The sequence below is a fragment of the Notechis scutatus genome, chromosome 3 (genome assembly GCF_049901735.1).
Source record: "Notechis scutatus isolate UNSWTSFEM ecotype Mainland chromosome 3, rNotScu1.2, whole genome shotgun sequence".
NCBI lineage: Eukaryota > Metazoa > Chordata > Lepidosauria > Squamata > Elapidae > Notechis > Notechis scutatus.
Genome location: NC_142011.1, coordinates 139,179,524 through 139,203,094, shown reverse-complemented (window position 1 = coordinate 139,203,094; position 23,571 = coordinate 139,179,524). Strand labels below are relative to the sequence as shown.

At 42.4% G+C, this 23,571-nt stretch overlaps 2 protein-coding genes across 6 annotated transcripts in view; one reads left to right on the top strand and one right to left on the bottom strand.

The window, feature by feature from the left end:
* The first annotated feature begins 10,106 nt into the window (after nt 1-10,106).
* On the top strand, nt 10,107-18,776 carry LOC113417997 (tubulin beta-1 chain-like). The gene is made up of 4 exons (XM_026676633.2): nt 10,107-10,259; nt 11,308-11,416; nt 14,920-15,030; nt 16,335-18,776. The coding sequence occupies exons 1-4, from the start codon at nt 10,203-10,205 to the stop codon at nt 17,393-17,395; spliced, it is 1,338 nt and encodes a 445-aa protein (XP_026532418.1). The 5' UTR covers nt 10,107-10,202; the 3' UTR covers nt 17,396-18,776.
* BPHL (biphenyl hydrolase like) overlaps nt 18,141-23,571 on the bottom strand; it is a 24,117-nt gene continuing 18,686 nt past the window's right edge. For 3 of the 5 annotated variants that reach the window (XM_087961233.1, XM_087961232.1, XM_087961231.1), the window contains 2 exons: nt 20,744-20,867; nt 18,141-19,110 (listed from right to left, as the gene is read on the bottom strand). In XM_087961233.1, coding sequence (XP_087817359.1) covers nt 19,023-19,110; nt 20,744-20,867 — 212 coding nt within the window. In that variant the 3' untranslated portion in view covers nt 18,141-19,022. Of the gene's footprint in view, nt 19,111-20,743; nt 20,883-23,571 lie in introns of all 5 variants that reach the window. The other 2 variants (XM_087961230.1, XM_087961229.1) reach the window with 1 other exon arrangement.

The following is a 23,571-nucleotide window of genomic DNA, read 5'->3' as shown; positions in this document are numbered from 1 at the left end:
TATGCTGCTTGTCTCATTAATATATTGACTCTGGGTGGTTATAAGAAAAGCTAAAAAGTGCAAAAAGCAATTAAATTCGAATAAAAGAGACAAACTTATTCTTAAAAACCAGGATGGTGGGCAGCCTGGGAATGAAAATCTCCTTTGTCCTGTCAGCCACCCATAATTTAGCGGGCCTGTGGCAGCAGAGCCAATTTTTTAGGCTCTTCCAGAAGGCCAGGAGTGTGAGGGTAGAACTCGCCTCTGTCAGGAGAATATTCCAGAGGGTGGGAGAGGGCAGCAGCAAAATCCCTTCTGTAGACCCTGTCAGTCAAAATTCTTTGGTTGACAAGGTCTGAAGTAGGCCCTTTCTGCTGTAATGAAGTAGGACGGGTTTGTCCCAATGGGATCAGGCAATCGCCTCAGATACCCTGGAGAATTGATATGCTATCCGATAGCAGTAAGTGAGTTTATTCTTTTCAAGTCATCCTCGTGGACTCCCTGAAAACAACCTGGTGGGCCAGCAAAAACAGCAATACGTTTGTGCAGTATGGTCCAGTCCAGTTATTCTTGTGTTCCAAGGGAAAGATACTGAGGTGTTTTGAGTTTTGTTTTTTTAAAATAATAGATTCCCACACCATATTAGAAACTTTTAAAAAATACCTATAGCAGTGTTTGGAGTCAGATTAATGTAATGGTTAAAACACTGTGCTGCCCAGCCAGTATATGGGAATTGGGATAGTTAGTTAGGAATTGGGAGCTGTCCCCTTAAGGGAATGCATCATGGTAAATGTAGTTCAGGTATCATGGGAAATGTAATTCATGTCATGTAGCCACATCTGTAATCCCGATTGGTCCCTTGAATTGACCCTTGGTGGGTGGGGGGAGGTTTCTTCACTCTTGCTTGGACCCCAGTAGCATGCTGGTGCCTCACCCTTTGCTCTAACATTATTGGGGTGAGAGATTACCATCTTTTTACTATTCATGCTAGAAAAGTGGGAGAATGTGAATTCTAGTCCTGCCTCAGTCACAAAGTGAGGCAGGTTACCTTAGGCCACTTTTTTTCATCCCTAAGAAGCAGGCAATGGCAAACCATTTCCAAAATCTTGCCAAGAAAACTACATGAACTACTCCAGGCAATCACCAGGGGTTAACACTGACTTGAATGTACCAAAAAGAAAACAAAAAGCAGAATTAAATGGAAAATGGCTGCTCTTTGGGTCAAACAAGTACAAAGCCTCCCCAAATTTGCACAATATATTTTTATTATGTATTTTTATATTTTATGTATTTTTATGGGGAGGAGGGGGTTGGGTGTGGTGGGTGGAAAGAATAATGCAAAATAGTTGCTGTCTAGAATGAAACCAAAATGATGATCCAGGTGGGAGACAATGCCTATCAATTAGCAGCTATTGTTGCATAATTGACTAATCCATAGTTGAACCAAGATGCTCAACTTAGTACTCTAGAGTCACACAGTACAGTGAACCATAGGCCAGGAATTCTGAGAGTTGAAGTCCACAAATCTTAAAGTTGCCAAGGTTCGGAGACCCCTGACATAGCTAACAACACTGGATAGGTTAACACTACCTTCAAAATAAACGTTGACTACTTCAAAGAATTCAGTCAGCCCATTATGCAGTCTGAGACAAAGCAGAGATATAATAGCTGGCCAACATTTTGAAAAGTAATGTTGCACCACTCGGAATACCATTTTAAGTTGTGCCTTGGAAGAAAGGAGAAAACATCACAAAAGCATTTGGACTTCAACTGGAAAGAAAACTGAATTTCTTCTGGAACATTTAAGTTGGGTTGTTTCAAGATCAGAAACTACCAACACAGTCAAATTGATTTAAAGCAGGGCTATCAAACTCGTGGCTCAGGTCATGCGCTGGCCACGCCCATGCCCAATTTAGTGAAGGGGGGGAAAGTCCCGATATATTACGTGATGCCGCCATGATGACATGAGTTTGACACCCCTGATTTAAAGCTTCAACTATTTCTGCAGCACTCAGAATGGCCTTGTTTGAGATCAGAATATATTATGAAAAAAGTTTTTGTGTATTTAACATTCCACCTCTCTTTTTCAATACATCAACATCTGTACACATTCCAGCAACAATTATTTTGTGGGAGCATTTGGGCAGGTGATTATATTAATTCCTTCTGAGATTAATCAAAATTCATGCTACCTCTGTCATGAACCTATTTATGAAGGGCACAGTACTGCACAGTGTGGATAGATGCAATGAATTTCAGGTACTTTCTCATTTAGTTACTACAATTTGGACCAGCAACTCAGTTAAGCAAAGCAGCTGCTAAGCAAAACTTAACAGTGCCTGCAATCTTACTTCCCCTTTCCTTAGCTTTACTATAAAGTCATAAATGCAAGGCATAAAGTTACTTTTTCATTATCATTGTAACTGTGTGAATGGTCACTAAACAAGACCATTGTTCAATGAAGACTACCTGTATTAGGTTCCCAACTGGAAAGAATTGGGACATTAGATGTAGTGATATTTATTTATCCCACCTTCATTAATTTTGCAAATAAGTCAAGACAAGACATATGCAACACACCTTCATCCTCCTATTTTCCCCACAACAACAAACTTGTGGTGTGCATTGGGCTGAGAGTGTGTGACTGTCCCAAAATCACCCTGCTGGTTTTCATGACTAAGGCATAACTCCTGGACTCCCACCTTCTAGCCAGTCGTGCCTTAACCACTAGACCAGGGGTATCAAACTCATAGCGTCACATCATCATGTGACATATCGTGATTCTTCCCGCCCTTTGCTAAATCGGGGGTGACACATCCTGCCCACTGTCCATGAGTTTGACAGCCCTACACTAGACCAAACTGACTATAAGACCAAATATGAATATTGTATTGTCCTAAGAAGTGATCCGAGTAAAGAAGTATCTTGCTTCTACAGTATAGATACTTAAAATGCAGACAGTGCTGCATTTAGGTTGCAAGTCACATGGTAAAACCATTAGTTATGAATAAAGATGTCGGGAGCCTTGCAACAATTGCTTTGGTCTTTATTGCTAGACCTGCCCTCTTCATTTATGGAAAGATTCCAGAAGGCCTGCTGAATATCACATGCTAAATAGCTCTGGGGTACAGCTGACTAAACTGCCATGTATAAAATCAAGATGGAGTCTCCCCCTCCTATGTTTGAAGGACTACGAAAACCAATTAAGAACTCTGTAACTGGCTCACATATGCAAATGTGCTTCTCTTACTTTATTCCAAGAAACTGCTGCTGAACTGGATTGAGTTCTTTGTCTCTCCCTCTTATACACAGACCCTTTCTGCAAAATAACATAGTTCGCTTTCGATAAAATCACACTTCACCTTAAATCGGAATTTTTTTTTTGGCCACCAAATCAAGTTAACAATTCAATAACAGCGTAACTTAGAAGTGTTTGGTGTTACCTTTAATGAGTTGTTTGGCTTTAATGATTTGTTAAGGCTTTTTGTTTGCTGAAAATTGCCAGGAGATGAAATGCTCCTGGGACAGATCACCCCACAGTCCCTTCCACCCAAGGGGCATCACTTTGAAAGTCTGTTTGTATTTTTGCATTTTCTTCTCCTGGGTATTGTGTGTGTGATTTCCACCACCACCCCTTTTTGGACCAAAGGGTAGGAATATCTTGGTTCTCCAACACCTTAGGACATGCCTCCCACCAGACTTCGACAAACATCGGTTTGCCTACAGGGGGAACAGGTCGAACGATGACGCCATACAGACGACATTCTGTAGCGAGCCATCTGGAGAAACCCGGAAACTATGTCAGGATGTTTTCATTGACTACAGCTCGGCCTTCAATACTATCCTGCCGAGCATCCTTATCGAAAAGCTGACTGAGTTGGATTTTCCCTCTTCCCTCTCTGACTGGATCAAAGACTTTCCGAGGGACCAACCGCAAACAGTGAGGGCTGGGTCTGTCGCATCCACCTCCCTGAAGCTTAGCACTGGCTCCCCACAGGGCTGTGTGCTCAGTCCCTACCTGTACTCATTGTACACACATGATTATGTATTGCCTGACCCATCCACTGTGATCATTAACTTTGCAGATACTACCGTATTAGGTCTCATTACAGGTGGAGATGAAACAGCGTACAGGGGAGTGTTTCAAAAATTATCCTCATGGTGCCTAGAAAATGACCTGCACCTAAACATCAGCAAGACAAAGGAGATGGTGTTAGACTTCCAGAAGAAGAGAGAGGAACCCACCCCACTTTACATTGAGGGGGGCTGTGTGGAAAGAGTTTCCTCCTTTAAATCCCTGGGAGTCTACCTCAGTGAAGTTCTTGCCTGTAAAATCAACACAACCCAGGTGGCCAGAGAGGCCCAACAGAGACACCATTTCCTTAGGGTCTTGCGAAAGAATAAAGTGGAACAACGACTGTTGACCTCCTTTTACCGGTCCACAATAGAAAGCGTCCTCACATATTGCATTATGGTGTGGCATGCTGGCTTGACAGCCGCAGATAGAAAGACATTACGGGGGGGGGGCGGAGCTGGCGTCGCGACGATACAGCATGTGATCTTGGAGGTCTGAGATCGCTGCCGATATCTTTGCTCCTGGACGGTCCAATCGGATCTAAACTGTCCCGAAGAGACAGTGAAAGTAAAGAGCGCATCCTGTCGATCCCAGGGATATCGCAAAGTCCCTGGTAGATCCAGGAGAAGCTCTTTTTGCCAGCGGCAAAGAGGCAGCCATTAAAGCTGCTGAAGTTGGGACAGCTCCGAAACGAAACCACTAGATGACATCGCTAGGATTCACTGCCTTAGAAGAGTGAGGAAAATTCTCAGGGACAACTCACACCCCGGTCAGCCCTTCTTCACTGTCCTATCATCGGGTAGGAGATATAGAAGCATAGCTAACCACACTAACAGGCTGAAGAACAGTTTCTACCCATGGGCTGTCGGACTTCTGAACAGGAAATAACTTCATGTCAACATAGACTTGTGGGGCTGATGCATCGTGCAACAAGGCCACATAGTGTAATAAGATTGGGACTGGGTTAGGGACTTCTGTCCTCACTGTGAGTTGTGTTGGGGAGGGTTGCACAAAGGGAGGCTCAGCCAATCTCATTGTAAACATGTTGTACTCTGATAATAAAGGTAATAATAATAGTATGTATAATATATATAATATAATCATAATTTGGATTTGAGTATAGTAACAACTACTGGGAACAGCAGGTTGAGAAGGTTCTGGAAAATGAAAAAGTCAAGATCTTGTGGGACTTCAGAATTCAGACGGACAGGCATTTGGCCCACAACAGGCCTGACATAACAATAGTTGAGAAGAAAAGGGTTTGGTTCATTGACATTGCAATACTTGGTGATACATAAATTGTAGACACACAGCAAGAAAAAATCACAAAGTATCAGGACTTACAAATTGAAGTTGAGAGACTTTGGGAAAATAAATCGTGTGTTATCCCAATTGTAGTTGGAGCCCTTGGAGCAATACCTAAAGAGCTGCCTCACTATTTGGAAATCCTGACTTTATCAGACTTGAATACCCTGATTCTACAAAAAAACCACCCTACTTGGAACAGCTTATATCCTCCGACGCTACCTGAACAGTTCCTAGGTCCTTGGTTGGGCCTCGAGCTGTTGAGCTACCAACCAGCCCCAAAGGCTGTTAATCTCACTAAAGATTAAATAGTAACAACAACAATAACAATAATAATAATCTCGGTTCTTTGCACTAATAGGTATACGCTGACTCATTTCTCACTGCAATCAATATCATTTTGGCACATAGGTTTTTCTCTCCCCTCCCCCAAATTGCTTTCTAAACAGATAGGTGTTTTCTCTGAGTTAGTTCACAGAGAACATGCATTTTAAAAAGTGATGCACAGAGATGTTTGTCATTTTAAATAGTCTTTTTTGGAATCAGATAATCTTTGATTTGCAACAGTTCATTTAGTGACTGCCCAAGGTTACAACGGCACTGAAAAAAGAATCTTATGACCGTTTTTCAGTAACGACATTTGCAGCATCTCCATGGTTACATGATCAAAATTCAGACGCTTGGCACCTGCTTCATATTTATGACCGTTGCTGTGTCCCAAGATCACATGATCCCCTTTTGTGACCTTCTGACAAGCCAAAGTCAATGGTGCCACCGGATTCACTTAACAACCGGGTTACTCACTTACCAACTGCAGTGATTCACTTAACAATGGAGGCAAGAAAGGTCGTAAAATGGGGCAAAAGTCACTTTACAACAGAAATTGTAGGCTCAATTGCAGTCGTAAGTCGAGGACTACCTGTTGTTATTTCTTTATTGTGTACAAGTAATCCTTGACTTATTGATCACAACTGAGTGCAAGTAAGGAAGCGAGTAAGGAAGTGAGTTTTGCCCCGTTTTACGAACTTTCTTGCCATAGTTGTTAAAGGAATCGCTGCATTTGTTAAGTTAGTAACACCATTGTTAAATGAATCTGGCTTCCCCACTAACTTTGCTTGTCAGAAGGTCACAAAAAGGGGATCGCATGACCCTGAGATACCACAACCGTCGTAAGTACGAGTCAGTTGCCAAATTTTGATCACGTGACATTGGGGGTGTTGCAATGGTCGTAAGCGTGAAAAATGGTCCTAAGTCACTTTTTTTTCAATGCTGTCTAACTTCAAATGGTTACTGAATGAACTGTTTTATAAGGAGGGGACTACCGGTATCTGAATAGGCCAGATATGCTTAGAAACCTTGTTCTGGTAGACAGTTAGTAATCTCCACATAATTAATTGAAACCTTACATACTAACCAGGATAAGACATTCACACCACTCAGATGTTTATTTTATTCATTTATTTATTTAATTAATTTTGTCAAATGCTTACAATAAAATAAGAAGAAACGTAAGTTTAAATATAAGAAATAGGAACTAATAATTGGGGACAATAGGACAGGGATGGTAGGCATGATTGTATGCCTATGCGCGCCCCTTAGATATACTAGACCAGAACTGAGAAAACATAGACGAAAAATCCTATTTTATCTTGATCTAGTTTTTCTCTCAAGTACTACAAGGTTATGAGAATGAAAGAATAAGGTCAGATTTAAAGAATAATATATACCTTTTAATAATAAGAAAATAGATATTAACTATGGTAATGTAAATTGTTTGCCTGTCTTGTACCTTTGGCTATAATTCATGGCTTTGGGGTAGACGTCTATTTTAGGAAGAAAGACCAGGGAAAAAAAAGTAATGGATTATTCATCATAAAATATTCTTCTTCTCTAATTACCACTAATGGTAATATATTTAACTGAAAATCAGGCAGTACACCACTTCAGCAAGGACTTTATAAACTACAGGTTTACAAGGAACAGTAGTAAGCAAAAATTCTAAGATTGAAAACAGTACTGGAGGTTTAATAAATCTGTGAGAAAAACTTTTAGCACTCCCCAAGCCTTTAGCCCTGATCCAAAATATACATTTATCAAGAAGTTTTAAATGGCACTCCAGAGTGGAATGATTTAATGAAGCTGTGTTTGTTGGACACACACCAAACCACAAACCATCTAACTGCAATTTAGCCCGACCTGTTATGCAAATTCAGCCCACCATAGGTTCGTTTGTTCATAAACCTGGGTTGTAAACCATGAATCAGAAAAGTATGGGTTAATCAATGCATCTAATGACCTAGCTTTAGGCTTGATCACTAAGCTTTAATGCAAACAATCAAGATCAAACATTTGCCTATAATATATGATGATAAATTAGCAAAGCCTTGATTGGCAATTCTCTTGCTCTTACCTTGTACCTGTGTAGAAAGATTACAGAATCTATGGCTCTGTAGTTACCATGTTTAGTATAGTAATGACTATCCTTGTATACTTTTCTATATACTAATGGTTATTATCCTTGTATAATATATACTGTAATATTCATACACAGACAAACTGAGCATAATCTTTGATGAAATGAATTGTAATCCATCGCATTACAGTATGTCACAATTAGTACTAAAGTATATGCAACCTCCATCTCTCTCTCCCTCCCTGAGAACTGGAATATGATAGAAGAGGCTAGCCACATGCCAGAACATATAAAATGATTCAGATCAAATTTGACCAGTCCCCCAAACTGAAAAGCCAGTCATTCTAGGGGGCAGGTCGAAGGTCTCTAGCATTGCCAGTTCCTAATCCAGCATGCTAGTAAAAACAGATGTACATTTCATTCTTATTTTCCATCAGTGTCTTCTAGGGAGGGATGCTTGTAAATGAAAGACAAGAATGCACCCAGACAAAGGCAGGGCAGTGGTATAGTTGCCTCAGTTTTAATTATTGGGCCTTCCAAGTTTAAAAATACTAGTATCACATGCATATGAAATGGCTGCTTTCTTAAGACCTTGGACTGCAATCATCCAAAGACAACTCTGGGTCTTGTGAATTCCTGGGACACTTTACACAGGTCATTCTGTGTATGTGACATGTGGGGGGGGGGAGGTTGTCTGTCTTAACACCTGGGCCTGAGGGGCACTTGCCCACAGGCCCCAACCAGCATCAGGCCCCCATACTAATCTGTGTAAATGTTAAGCCTTCAATGCACCTTGTATCGTATAAATACAGCAACGTGTTTATTACATCTTACTGCATTTTTAAAATTAATACTAACATGCAAATATGTTTAATTTTATCAACCACTTACATTTTTAGGCCTGTGAGTAGTTGTGGTAGGGGCCCATAATGCTATTAAGATGGCCCTGAGGGAGGGAGAAGTGGGAGAGAGATCGCCTGGGCAGTAATTTATTTCCTTGGGACTCGCCTTATTTTCTAACAATTCTGTGTCCCTTACTAAGGGGGGGGGGCTGAAGCAGTGGTGGGATTCAATTTTTTTTACTACTGGTTCTGTGGGCGTGGCTTGGTAGGCGTGGCAGGGGAAGGATACTGTAAAATCCCCAGTCAGAGGTAGTATTTGCAGGTTCTCCAAACTACTCAAAATTTCAGCTAATGGTTCTTCAGAACTGGTCAGAACCTGCTGAATCCCACCTCTGGGCTGAAGGCTTGTCAAACCCAAGCAGGGGCGGGAGAGGGAAAGGGTGTCTTTCCATGAAGAAAGCCAGAAGCCACAGTGGATTTTTTTTCACAATTGCAGATTTCATCCCTTCAGTTCTCTCACTGTTCTTGGGGCTTTTGAGTGTGTGTGTGTGTGTGCGTGTGCACACAGGAGCGTGGTACAAAATGCTCTTTTGGAGTCTCAAAAAATGATCCCTCAGTTCCAGGCAGATCCAAGTGGCGAGGAATGAATGAACAGGGTTAGAAAGCCAACCAACTATTGTTGTTGTTAGTTGCAAAGTCATGTCCGACCCATTGCGACCCCATGGACAACGTTCCTCCAGGCCTTCCTGTCCTCCACCATCCCCCAGAGTCCATTTAAGCTCAAGCCGACTGCTTCAGTGACTCCATCCAGCCACTTCATCCTCTGTCATCCCGTTCTTCTATTGCCCTCAATCTTTCCCAGCATTGGGCTCTTCTTCAGTGAGTCCTTCCTTCTCATTAGGTGGCCAAAGTATTTGAGTCTCATCTTCAGGATCTGGCCTTCTAAAGAGCAGTCAGGGTTGATCTCCTCTAGGACTGACCGGTTTGATCACCTTGCAGTCCAAGGGACTCGCAGAAGTCTTCTCCAGCACCATAGTTCAAAGGCCTCAATTCTTTTGCGCTCAGCCTTTCCTATGATCCAACTTTCACAGCCATACATTGCAACTGTCCTTTTGGAAAAGGTAACCCTGGATCATTCCCAAAGGCTAAGCTTTCTCCCGTGGGCGGAGCTTCCCTGCCCTCCTTCTCCTGTGAGGGCAGGCTGGGGTAGATCTGCCATTTTTCCTCCACTTACAAAGTTTGGGGACGGACCAGGGGTCCTCCAAACTTGGCAAAGCTGGCTGGAGAATTCTGGGAGCAGAAGTCCACAAGTCTTCAAGTTGCCAAGTTTGGAGACCTCTGCAAAAGGCCAATGAAATTCGCGCGGCTCCTTTAAGGCCGCCCAGTTCCGACTGGGCAGGAGAGCTGGGCCTGCACCCTTTGTGAATGGAGGGGGGGGGGGGCGGAGCCACGCCGAGCCCCATATAAATAGAGCCGGGCGGGGCGAGGCGCGCCCAGTTTCCCAGCTGCTGATGATCGGCGTGTAGGAGAGAGCTGCTCTCCTTGAAGGTCGTCCGTTGGGTGGGAGCTCCAAGGCACAGTCGCAGCCATGCGTGAGATCGTGCATATCCAAGCCGGCCAATGCGGGAACCAGATTGGAGCCAAGGTATCTTTTGGGCGGGGGGGTGGGGAGAAGGTGTGTGTGTGGGGGGGGGGAGAAGCTTCCATTGTTGTCAGCTTTGCTGCTCTCCAAAGAAAAAAAATGAATTCTAGCTCCTCCTGAGCTGAGGAGAATGGATATTGTAGTCCAAGGCTTCTGGAGCGGGTTGGGGGAGGGGTCGTCGCCTTGTCAATTTTGGGCGGGGAACCACTAACGCGATTTCTGTCCGATTTGGGGGGGAAGGAGGCAGAAGGATGGGAGGGGGAGGGAGGGAAAGAGGCGGAAGTTGCTGCGCTTGTAATAAATTCTATATAGTGCCACCTTTAATGCGGAGGAAGGGAAAATAATTTAATCTGAAAAACGAGCTCAACCACTGAAGAGGCGCTTTTTTAATGATTTTTTTTTCCTCTCCTCTTCAAAATCTCGGAGGCTTCTGCCATGCTCGCCTCTCTCCCTCCCTGCATCTTCTCAGGAGAAAGTGCGTCTGTTTGGAGACAAAGACACACACATTTCTTCCCCTGGTGGGGCGGGGGAAAGAAGCGAGCCTTTTATTAGTAAAACGAAAATGATCTTTTCAGCCCCGTAGTGACGAGGTGGCTTAGCTGGGAACCTGGCTCAGTTTTAATAACAGCCTTTGAGTGCCTCACCCCGTTTTCAGAGGATTGAAACCTGGATAAGAGGTGGCCTGCCACAAAGGGTGTGGGGTTGGCAGACAAATTCTGTCCTCCATAAAGGGAGCGGAAGAGAAAAAGCCCAAACCACCCAAGTATATATAGCCTTCATTTCTTGGTTAGGGGGTGGTGGATAATGATGCAATTCTAGGTGGTTTTTAGCCATTGCCACAGCTGTAGTGCTGCAAATGCCTGTTATAACAGCCCCTTTTTGTAAGGTTAAAGCTGCACTTGGCCACGACCAAGCAAATCCCAGTCGGGAGGTGGGCATGGCTGCAGAATGCGGCTAAGGTGTGGCTGCAGCACGTGTAGGTGCAGCTTTGGTGGTGTTTTAAAAGAAGCAGTGAATAACTCTCTCACACACACCCAAAATCCCATTCCAGTTCTGGGAGGTTATCAGCGATGAGCACGGCATCGACCACACCGGCAGCTACCACGGAGACAGTGACCTGCAGCTGGAGAGGATCAGTGTCTACTACAATGAAGCAGCTGGTAACCCCTTTCTGTCTCTTGCTGTTTTTGAAATGTTTGGAGGTGTTTTTTTTGTTTTTTGTTTTGTAAATGCCGTGGTAGGCAGTAGAAATCAAGCAAAACAAACCTACACAGGGTGGGTCTGGAACAGTCACCTTATCTGAATTGTATACCTTGATTAAAAAAAACCAGCACATAATTGTGCTGCTTTTGGCTTGTTCCTCTTTTAAGATATGACTGCTTCTGATTGCATTGGGAGAAATGGGGATATTTTAATCCACCCCAACCTCCAGATTAAAATTGAGGAAATAAGAGTGATCTTGTCAGGCGCTAAGGGAAAGCCAAAGCTATATTGGGCAATGATGGGCAGAAGTGTCTTTGACTTCCTGCTTTTAAAAGCTTTAATATCCTATTCCTTCCAACATGTAGCCTATGGTCTGCCTTCAGCAGGTCTGCCAAATCCTCCCCTGCTTCTGTCTTAGAAGTTGGTGCAGAAGGTGAGAATAGGCAGTCCAGATTGACACTTTTCCTCTGCAGGATTGCAACTTTTACTAGCAATCGTTTATCCAATTGGGAATTGTTAGTAATAAGACAAAATTTGAATTTTTATAACAAAGCAAGTAAAAGAAGCTCACAGATCAAATTTTCTGAGTCTACTTGCATGCCATGAATGAACCAGACATCGGCTTCTCCAGGAACAAACTCGGCTTTCCAGGCCAGCAGTACCCAGTGGCTGAAACTCTCACTTGGTCATTCTTGTTTCAGTTCTCCAGTGGGAAAGACTGCTACTTTATTTTATTTTTCTCCACAAAGCAAATGCCAATGCTGTGGTTAGGCTTAGCCCAAGAACAAGGAACAATCCAGTTAGAGTTTAGTTCTTTATTTGCTTATACACAATAAACAGAATCTTGCCAGAGTAAATGTATGTTGTTCTCATCCTAATGGATATACCTATTAGGGAGATTCTAGGGAGTGGCTGTCTCACTCTCTCTCCTATCCAGCTCCAGGCTGTGCTGCCTCTTCTCTCTGCCCTCACCCTTCATGGCTTTGGAATGGGCCCCCTCCTTCCTGGGAAACTTTTGCTTCACTGTAGTCCATCACACCACCTTCCACTCCTCAGGAACCATCCCTCATGGCTGCCATTGTGGGCTGCCCAAGCTGCCCCTCCCTTCATCTTTTTGTGCTTTTCACCATTCCTCCTCTTGTGTAGGCCATGAAAACAACTAAGGCAGATGAGAATCTCTAAGAAGGTTTACCTTTTTCTGGAAATAAGAATAAACTGACTCCTTTATAAGTAATTGGCAGGCCATGAGAATTTAATTTAGACTCTTTAGGGTCATATTTAATTTTCTCTGGCTTGGTTAAGACTTAATTTCAAGTCTTAATTTTATATAGGGCAGGAAATCCCTGTGGAATTTTGGTGAGGTTATGATATCATTTTTAACAAGATTTCAGGATAGTCTTGGAACATGTTCTATGTAACTAAATGGTAACAAATCCAGAGTATTTTAAAACTAAATCAACTCTGTTGTTCCCTCCTGGCAATTGCCTGGACAAGTCTCTGCAGTTCTCTTGGCAAGATTTTGAAAGTGGTTAGCCTTCCTTCCAAGGGCTGAGAAGGAGTAACTGGCCCAAGATTACTCACCTGGCTTTGTGCTTAAGACAGAATGAAAAGCCTGTTTTTAACTTAAACAAAAGTTTTTAGCCTGTTTCTTAATCATTACGCCAAACAAGAGTTTCAAAGTTGACTTAGTAAGTTTTAATAATCATAGCTATTCCATGTGAACCATGGAAATTACGTGATGTTGGAGTTAAGAGATTCTAAAAGGTCCTTGGTAATCTGTGGAATGTTTGTTCATAGACTTCCATAAAAATATAGTGGAATGTTGCATTTCTGTAGGCGTCAAGGGGAAAAGGTGAATGCTATTTGACTGTATTATGCTCAAAGGCCATACAGCTAGTCCTTGACTTATGACCACAATTGAGCCCAATTTTTTTTGTTGCCAAGTGAGACATTTGTCAAGTTTTGCCCAATCAGAAAACCTTTCTCACCAGTCATTAAGTGAATCACTGCAGTTAAGTTAGTCACACATGATTAAGTGAATCTGGCTTCCCCATTGACTTGGCTTATCAGAAAGTCACAAAAAAGGTGATCCCATGACCCCGGGGAAACTGCAACCATCGTAAATTCGAGTCAATTGCCAAGCGTCTGAATTTTGATCACAGGACTATGGGGATGCCGCAACAGTTTTTAAGTGCGAAAAACTATCATAAGTTACTTTTATTCAGTGCCAGTGTAGCTTTGAACAGTCACTAAACAAACTTGTACTTCGGCAGTGCAGCACATGTTTAGCATGAGAATTTCCCTTCACACTTTTTGTGATGTTGAGGTAATAGGGACAAAGCACGCTGCTTGAATTTATGAAGAGCTGCAGCTAGCCAACCAGTATGAACCTGTAACAACAGACTGCCTGAACTAATAAGGAACAGCTTTCTTATGTATTGTATGAGCCACCAGTTGGAGAAATTATGATAGAATTGGTTCATCCATTAAGCCAAGGGTCCTCAAATTGGCAAGTTTAAGACTTGTGGGCTTCAACTCCCAGAACTCCTGAGCTAACATGATTGGAGGAGGAATTCTGGGAGTTTGAAGTCCACAAGTCTTAAAACTGTCAAGTTTGAAGACCCTTGCATTAAGCTATGAGCTACCAGTCAAACTGTGTGAATAGATCTATCTAGATCTAACGTTAAATAGGGCCCAGTTATCTTGAGTGCTGTGTCTGGAATGGGCCATTAGACATGGCAAATGAGAATGTAGATAAAAGGAATGTTCTTTCATATCCAAACAGCAGAAAGTTCACAGGGAAAATTATAATACAGATTGAGGTTAGCCTTCAGTGCCTTCTGCATGTCAGCATTTTCATGAAGGGGGATTTAATCACACAAATTCTGGTATGTGTGAAATGTGGATCTGGTGATTCTGTCCTTCAGACTGTCGCACTTCTGTGAACATTTGAGATTTCACTATTGTGACTAAGACAGTCTTTGGAACCCACTTCCCTTCCTTTCCCAATCAGTTGTTTTTTTCTCCCTCCCCTTTGCAGTAGAGGAGAAGATGAAGATGAAAAGTTCTCCCATTTCAAACACTTTGGAGATGCAGTTTTGTTTCTGTGCACATACAATATAGATCAGGGGTCTCCCAACTTAGCAACTTTAAGACTTGTGGACTTCAACTCCCAGAGTTCCAAGAGTTAAGTTCACAAGTCTTAACGTTGCTAAGTTTGGAGATCCCTGGTATGGATACAGGGGCCATAATATGATGCAAGCTGGTGCAGGAAACTTAAGGGAATATTAATTATGGCTGGTGTGTTTGTTGTACTTTCAGAGTGAGATTTTAAAAACTCTGTTCCACAAAAGGATTACTTAATGCCGTCCTTTAAAATGTTGAAGTCACCAAGGGTACTGTAGTCGGGAGGTATTTTATTAGGCTGTTAGATAAGGCTAACTTTTGTTCTTCCTCACAGGAAATAAGTATGTTCCCCGGGCAATCCTCGTTGACTTGGAGCCGGGCACAATGGATTCCGTCAGGTCTGGCCCTTTCGGCCAGATCTTTAGACCTGATAACTTTGTCTTTGGTATGTAATACTAATTATGTTTTTCTCCGATTATATCTTAAATAGCTGCAGCATAATACGTACTATTCGATTTGTTCTAAGTCAGAGGCAGGCACGATGTGTCCCTAAGTGTTGCAAAATTTAAATTTCAAGCAGTCCTGATCAGCCTGGCCTCAGCTGCTAGGAACACTAGACAGGCATGATATTCTTCCGATTAAAATCGGAATTCCGATTTTTTTGGGAATCGCCCCCTCCTTTCCCCCCACCCTTCTTCTTCCTCCTTCCCCTCCCTCGGAGGCCCCGAGTCAGGAGTTGCTGGCGCGGCAGCCAGTCCGCGTTGCCTCAGGAAGGGAAAGGCAAAAGGAAGAGCCGCAGCGGCGCTTTGAAACGCAGCAGCAGCGGCTCCTGGTTTTGCCTTTCCCTTCCCGAGGCAACGCGGGACTGGAGCCGCGTGAGCTGCGCCGGCGGTAGCAACTCCTGACAGCCCCAGCCGGATACCTGAGCGGAGCCCGGGCGGTGCGAGCGGAGGCCGCTGAACGGCAGGAAAAGGGAGCTGGGCCAGCCACAGACCAGCCTCCGTGCAACACGCCGCCGCCCGGCCCTGGCGAGGGAAGGCAGCGGGCGCTCCCGGGCGTGCGGTGGGGGGTCTCTTTTGGCCAGCCCCGATTTTTTTTTCAAAGCGGAATATCATGCCTGACTAGAGCAGCCCCACCTGGAGGCTTTCCCTTCCTCTCAAGGGTGTAAAACTTGCGGCCCACGGGCTGGATGCGTCATGCGCTAGCCATGCCCACGCCCAGTTGAGCAAAGGGGGGGAAAAGTCACAATACGACATGTGATTACGACATGCTTTACATGCATCTTATAGTACTAATGAAATATATAAAAATGTGCCATTTGTAAGATCCATTGATCAGTTCAGCCTCTGTTGTATAATCGTAACCGAAATGAGCATCACTGCCAAAATAACAAAAAGATGGTATAACTACTACAGCCTAAGTAATAAGATCTCCACATTCGCTATTTGATGAATATTCTCCCTGATCCATTTCTAATCTTTTTGCTTCAAATTACAAAATGTGGGAGATCTCCAAAATTTTGTCTCTTGGACTAATGTCCTCCACTCTTTTCTCCTGTATTGAATGCAGCTATTTCTCATCTCTGCATGCTACAGATGTAGGAATGAATAAATTGACTTTTCCTGGGCCAGATGACAAATTTAGCTTGGATTGAATTTGGCCCATAGATCAAACATGAATATTACTTTAGCATTCCTGGCGTGTAAATGGTTTTGTAAGCATCTCTTTTCTTTCTAATGATTCCTCTAGGCCAGAGTGGCGCTGGGAACAACTGGGCCAAGGGCCACTACACAGAGGGCGCTGAGCTAGTGGATTCGGTGCTGGATGTAGTAAGGAAGGAGTCTGAAAGCTGCGATTGCTTGCAGGGCTTCCAACTCACCCACTCGTTGGGTGGGGGCACTGGGTCTGGCATGGGAACCCTTCTCATCAGCAAGATTAGGGAGGAGTACCCCGATAGGATCATGAACACCTTCAGTGTAATGCCATCTCCAAAAGTGTCAGACACCGTGGTTGAGCCATACAATGCCACCCTCTCTGTCCACCAGTTGGTAGAGAACACGGATGAAACCTACTGTATTGACAATGAAGCGCTGTATGACATCTGCTTCCGCACATTGAAACTCACAACTCCAACTTACGGCGATCTCAACCACTTGGTGTCTGCCACCATGAGTGGAGTAACCACCTGCCTCCGGTTCCCCGGCCAACTGAACGCAGATCTTCGCAAGCTGGCGGTCAACATGGTGCCTTTCCCTCGTCTTCACTTCTTCATGCCCGGCTTTGCTCCCCTGACGAGTCGCGGCAGCCAACAGTATCGTGCCCTGACGGTCCCAGAGCTGACGCAGCAGATGTTTGATTCCAAAAACATGATGGCGGCCTGTGACCCCCGCCACGGCCGATACCTGACGGTGGCAGCCATCTTCCGGGGCAGAATGTCCATGAAGGAGGTGGATGAGCAGATGCTAAATGTCCAGAACAAGAACAGCAGCTACTTTGTGGAGTGGATCCCCAACAATGTGAAGACGGCCGTTTGCGACATTCCTCCCCGAGGCCTGAAGATGTCTGCCACTTTCATCGGCAACAGCACCGCAATCCAGGAGCTCTTCAAGAGGATCTCAGAGCAGTTCACAGCCATGTTCCGGCGGAAGGCTTTCTTGCACTGGTACACTGGCGAAGGCATGGATGAGATGGAGTTCACGGAAGCCGAGAGCAACATGAATGACCTGGTCTCTGAGTACCAGCAATATCAAGATGCTACTGCAGATGAGCAAGGAGAGTTTGAGGAGGAAGGAGAGGAGGATGAAGCTTAGAGGTTGAGTAGGGTTAGTCCATAGGCAAGTGTCCAAGGTGAGGGCTGTTCAGCTGTATGAGTGCATGCTTTTCCAGTTATTCTTGGTGCTTTTTTCCCAGTGTTGCCTGTCAGCAGTTTTTGGACCCTGCTCTATTATTGTAATATTTATGCACTGGCAAGATGACTTAATTAGGGAGATACAAATCGTATTAAATTTTGAAGTTGAACTCTTCATCAACAATGCTGGTAGTAGGACCAGCTCCACACTATATATTAAAATCTTAAGAATAAACTTGATTCATGATTCATGCAACTATAGATTCTGCACCCTTAATTGGTATTTAAGATAATTCTCAAGGAAAATTCCTGCAGGCATTAAAAATTTATTAAAGAGAGATGTTATAATACTTTATCTAAATCAAGAAAGAGATTTATGGAGTGCTTTGCAAACAAAGCTGCTCTAGATTGATTTTTTTTTAGATGTGTTGTAATATGCAATTCCCAGATTTTCTAGACAGCACAAGATTTTCTTTCATGGGAACAGTAGGATCTACAGTCCCCACACTTCTGAAGGGGATTTCATTGGAGAAGGCTTGAGTATCCCTAGTTACTGACCATTTATCTTGCTTCAGCTGGAAAGGCAGTAATCAAGGAAGATCTGTAATAGGTTTCTCTACCAATTAGAGTAAGCAGAAATCTTTTTTTTTTTGGTCTACCCCATGAAATATTTTTGCACATGCTAAAGAATATTCTACACAATTGCAGAGGCAGTAGGTAAGCTTATTTTGATTAGGTTTTCCTCGTCTTGTGCTTTCACAAGAATACCCACTGGATAGAATTGTTTAAAGTTGCAATTAGAATTCTGGGTGTAACTTGTAACACTTTGTGATTCGAACTGATCATTTCCAACTTTTGGGATCAGGGTCCTCAAAAGACACAGGTATTGCAACAACTGGATTCTAAAACTATTTTTTTTGTAACACAGGAAATCATTGGCTTGTAAAGTTAGGAGCTTTATTCCCTCTCACTTTAAGAACCAAGGTGGGGTTTTTTTCAATATTCAGAATCACTATGTTCCAAATCATGTCTGCAGCCTTTTTCTTTAAAAAAAATAAAACTCTTTAAGACTTTGAGGCAGAAACAGGCACACTTGCAACTAGAATACTAGTAGAGCAGGCACGAATTCAGACAGCTGGGATTGAGCATGTTTTCTGTGGCACTGTCTTCTTACGTTGCTTCCTTTCGTGCATTGTGTAAAGTCTTCAAGAATGTCTGCAGTAAAATTCTACAATAGCTTTTGTGTGGTGTTCAATGTTGAGGCATGCATTTTGGATAATGACTTCTGTTTGTGCTTTTCTTCAAGATTGAATCTGGGCAATAAAAGTATTTATTGAAACTTATGCGGCCCCCTTAATATTTTTACAAAGCTTTTGAGAAAATAATCCTGTTTTTAGCAGTTTTTAATCATTTTCCATGTCCCATGGGGAATTATTGGCATACATCCGTTTTGCCACCATTTGCAGAAAAGATGGGTAGGGCACGGAAATTCCCTTGTCACACTCTTTCTGTCTTAAGAATACAGTTCCCTGTTGCCAGTTTCAGCTGAACTATACCAATCTCTCAGGAACAGCAAAGAAGTAGGTGCTTTACACTAGAAATTCTTCTACCATTTTGTTAAACTCTTCTGCAAACCGTAGATGTAAATTGTGTTTTCCTTTAGGCATAATATGCAACCTGCAACGACAAAAGGTTGAATAGGTTAAAGTATACCAAGGAAACGGGTACCAGCTGACCTTAACTTGCTGTTTTCCAAATGACATTAAAATTAGAAACGGCAGCCCATGGAAATCCTGCTTTGTCATTCAAGGCGTTGCGAGTTCTAGCACACTAAGGGAACACTGGGTTGGTAAAGATTACTGTACACACTTGTATAGAGATGGAGAAATAGGCTGATGCAATAGAAACAAACCAGTGGAGAAACAGAAATATATGATCTGAAGCCAACTCATAGAATACTCTGAGCTAAGGCCTGATCATTTCTTTAGACCTCTGTAAGTACGGGTATTGCAATAGAACTAATCTGTTTTGAAGAACCTAAATGAGAGTTTATGGCTGATTTTAACTCCTAAAGGAAACACTGAATGAACAAATGTTGCTTTCTCTTTGGTTATGCTATCTGTGGGCATAATGGAGATTGAAGTCTAAAGCAGGGGTCTCCAACCTTGGCAACTAAGCCTGGAGGACTTCAACTCCCAGAATTCCCCAGCCAGCTTTGCCCCTCCAGGCTTAAAGTTGTCAAGGTTGGAGACCCCTGGTCTAAAGCATCCACAAGCAAAACAGATTGGGGATCAATATGGGGCCTGTTCTTATCCCACATTAGTTTTCCTCAGAAATACGTCTCTGTTCAGTGAAATAAGGCCTTACCACTACCAAAGCCCATAGTCTGTTTCCTAAGAAACAATCCTTGATGTTTCTTCCTGTAGTTACTTGTCTCAGACCATAAGCTGCAACCTTTTTGATTAGAGCCATGGTGGCACAGTGATTAGAAGGCAGTATTGCAGGCTAATTCTGCTGAATGCTGATTGCCAGCGGTTCGAATCTCACTGGCTCAAGATTGACTCAGACTTCCATCCTTCCGAGGTCGGTAAAACGAGGACCCAGATTGTTGGGGGCAATAGGATGACTCTGTAAACTGCTTAGAGAGGGCTGTAAAGTACTGTGAAGCGACATATAAGTCTAAGTGATGTTGCTATTGAGCCTTAATGGATTCACAGTGAATGACCCATATCACCCTGGTGATATGTATGTTGCCAGAATGAGAGGGTGGGTAGTAGTGAAGGATAACCCAATTAACATTTCATTTTACTGCTGTTCCAAATTTATTTTTGTCATGCCTTTATTATTTTTATAAATAACTCAAAAGCAGCAAATGTACCTACTACTACTTCCTCCTCCTATTTTCCTCACAACAACAACCCTGTTAAGGTGAGTTGGGCTGATGGAGAGCGACTGGTCCAGAGTTACTCAACCGGTTTTTCCTGCCTAAGACTGGACAAGAACTTGCAGGCTCCTAGTATCTAAGCTAGCACTTAACCACTAGACTGAACTGGCTCCCAATTTGCATTCTCAAGCAGAATAGAGATTTGTGCTTCAGGGAAATCTGTAAGGTGAACTTAATGTGCAAATCTTAATTCCTTAGCAATCATGGAAATATTTGTATATCTCTGCAGCACTCTTAAATTTTTCATAGCACCTGAAGTCACCTATAACAAAAGCAGGAAGGCATAGGAGGCAGTTAATGTTTTACAAAATGATAAATATTCATTACATCAAGATCCTCATCCCACCAGTAAAATATGAGACTTACCGTGAACCTCGGATATGCTTGTGGATGTATTCTGCATGAAAACGGGGTACCAATGGATCTTTCTCACCATGTATAATTAGTGTTGGGCATTTAATATGAGGCAGCAGTCGCTGACAGATATCACCTGTGGGGGAACAAAATGAAGTAAAAGACAAATGATCAGATATCTACAAGGAGTATAAATCCTTCCATTCCCCACCATACAGTGAGAGCTGAAGAAGCTTCATGGATGAATGTCTTCAAAGAAAAACCAAGTCTGATTGCCACTCGAAAAAGCATCTTTGGGGCAACCATGACCTGGATGACTGAGAATCTCCATAGGCATACTAAAATGAATCTTTTTATTTAGAACAGGCAAAAAAGTAAAAACAATATATTTCCCAGTTGCAAAACAGCTGTATTTCTAGAAAATTAACATCATTGATGAGCAATTCAGAAAAATGAGAGCAGTTGGCCAAGAACAACATGTTGCATTGTATTAATCACAGCTGCAACATTTTTTTTTTGTTCTTTCCAGATTCCCTCCCAATAATGAACACTCCAGTTAATCAAATGCAGATAGTTAAATGAGAGAGCCCATTCAGTTTAATGCAATGGTATTTTATATCAGTAGGGTGATCCTAATTTTTCTTCATCTTTTTTTTTTTTTTGCTGTCTAGTTAATGCAAACAAAATGCAGTTGATACAGACGTGACACTGCCTCTCCTCCATATAATGACAAATCATATTTATGAGTTTTTTCCAATGAAAACATAGTTGATTTTCATGGAAACTGAAGGTTATTTTGCTTTTGGGGTGATTCAATGTAGTTTTTTTTAAAAGTAAGCTACATTCAACTGACAAAGTAACCAAACTCTGTGACCAGTATAAATATAAATTGCAAAATAAAAAAAAAAATTCCAAGTAAACTACCAATGTTTCATTCTGTGTATCTTGTTTCATTGTTTCTATATGACAGGGTTGTCAAACTTGCGGCCCAGAGGCATCATGCACTGGCCACGCCTGCGCCCAGTTTAGCGAAGGGGGAAAAAGTCACGATACATGTGACAACAACACGACGCCACGAATTTCACACCCCTGCTATATGAGAAGGGAAAATGAACAATGCTCGATTTCTTTGTCCTTAAATGTAGTCTGCACAATTAAAAATTACACTTGTAACATGGTTCAGAAAATTGCTATATCCCTCCCATCTCCAAATATATCTAGAAGATTAAATCTTGATGCTCTTTCTTCATACATGGAACAACAATGTTCCTATACATGTCCTGGTCTAAGCACAGGCACAGAAAGAAATACCTACACAAGAGAAATTTCATGGGTTTTTGAAACAAGACAACTGTGCTATGACCATAATGAAAAGTCTGTTAGGTAAATCTAAAGATTTCATCTGAACTTTCAAATTCACAGATTTCACATTTTAGGCAGAACTACCATTCTAAAAGGGTCTTGTTGGGCATATATGAAAACGAAATTATTTCTTAAATTTGTTTGCCGCCCTCCTTCGAAGTGACTCTGTGAATCACCAAAACGTTAAACAGAGGGTAGTAATTATGACTGCTGGGTTCATTTCCCAGTCTAGATGCTAATTCGGTATCTTTCCCCTAATTTAACCTTTCTATCCTTGATCATGTTGAACAACAGTTACAAGCAGAAAGCATTTAAGTTGACCTTGCTGGAAAAACCCAACCAGGTGGTAATTAGTTCTGAACAATTATTGCTTTTAAACTACTACTGGCAATGATTGACTTAGCTCCAGAGAAGGAGAAATAGGTAAAGTTAATATGTACCATATTTAGAATGGAAGTAAAACAACAAAAGCATTTCATATGCAGTAAAACAACTTCTTGTTCTCCCCTACATTCCTATCAAAGGTTGTTTGGGCGGGGGGAGGTGATGGAGAGTTATTTTAGGATGTTTAAAAATGAAGTTTTCTCCCCCCCCCCACTTCTCTAGGTAAACCCGAACATTGCCTCAGGTTATGAATGAATTAAAATAATTAGAACAATCACACCTATGTTGTTCTTACGATCCAGCCTGGAATTAAGCAGAAACCAGTCTGAAGCTTACATCATGTGCTTTGCAGAGTATAATTGACTCAATAAAGCAGGAATGAAATAGGAGCATTTCAGCTACTATTTGTTTGGCCCCAAAACATTTTTGTTCCATTCAGGAAACACAATACATTGGTAATTCTTGGCAATTAAAAAAATATATATTAATCTATAAGTAAAATTGTCAGCCTATAAGAAATGCTGGCTTCAGAGAACTGTTTACCCAGCTACCTGAGTCCTTCTATCTACCATGCAAGGCAACCATTGCTTTGAAGTTTATTCTTCCTCCATAAAAGGAAAACCTCAGATGTGCTGTGTGAATTTCCATGGAAGGTTGGCTTGGATACTTTATTTCACTAAAGGTTGGGTTTTCTCTGTTAGAACTCTGCCCTCCCTCCCTCAAACCATCAGAATGAAGGAATTTTGAGTGCAAGGATCTTCTTTTAGAGTTCCAGAACAGTACAGATAGTTCCTGACTTACAACCACAATAGAGCGTGGAATTTCAGCCGTATGTCATTGCAATCATAAGGTGAGGTACCATGTGACCAAATTTGATTTTATGACTTTTTATGGTAGTTGTAAACTGCATCGTGGTCATTAAATGAACATGTGGTCGTTAAGCAAATCCAGCATATCTAACGGGTGTTTTTGCCATTGCAAATCATGATCATATGACCACAGGGTGCTGCAACCAGTCATCAATGCAAATGAGTTGCCAAGTGGAGTGTGATGCTAGTTCGCCTCTTCATGGTGCACTTGGATAGCATGATAGT

Coding starts and splice junctions, on each gene's coding strand:
- LOC113417997 (XM_026676633.2), top strand. CDS start 10,203: ATGCGTGAGATCGTGCATATCCAAGCCGGCCAATGCGGGAACCAGATT. Junction 10,260..11,307: donor GGAACCAGATTGGAGCCAAG/GTATCTTTTGGG, acceptor ATCCCATTCCAG/TTCTGGGAGGTTATCAGCGA. Junction 11,417..14,919: donor CTACTACAATGAAGCAGCTG/GTAACCCCTTTC, acceptor TCTTCCTCACAG/GAAATAAGTATGTTCCCCGG.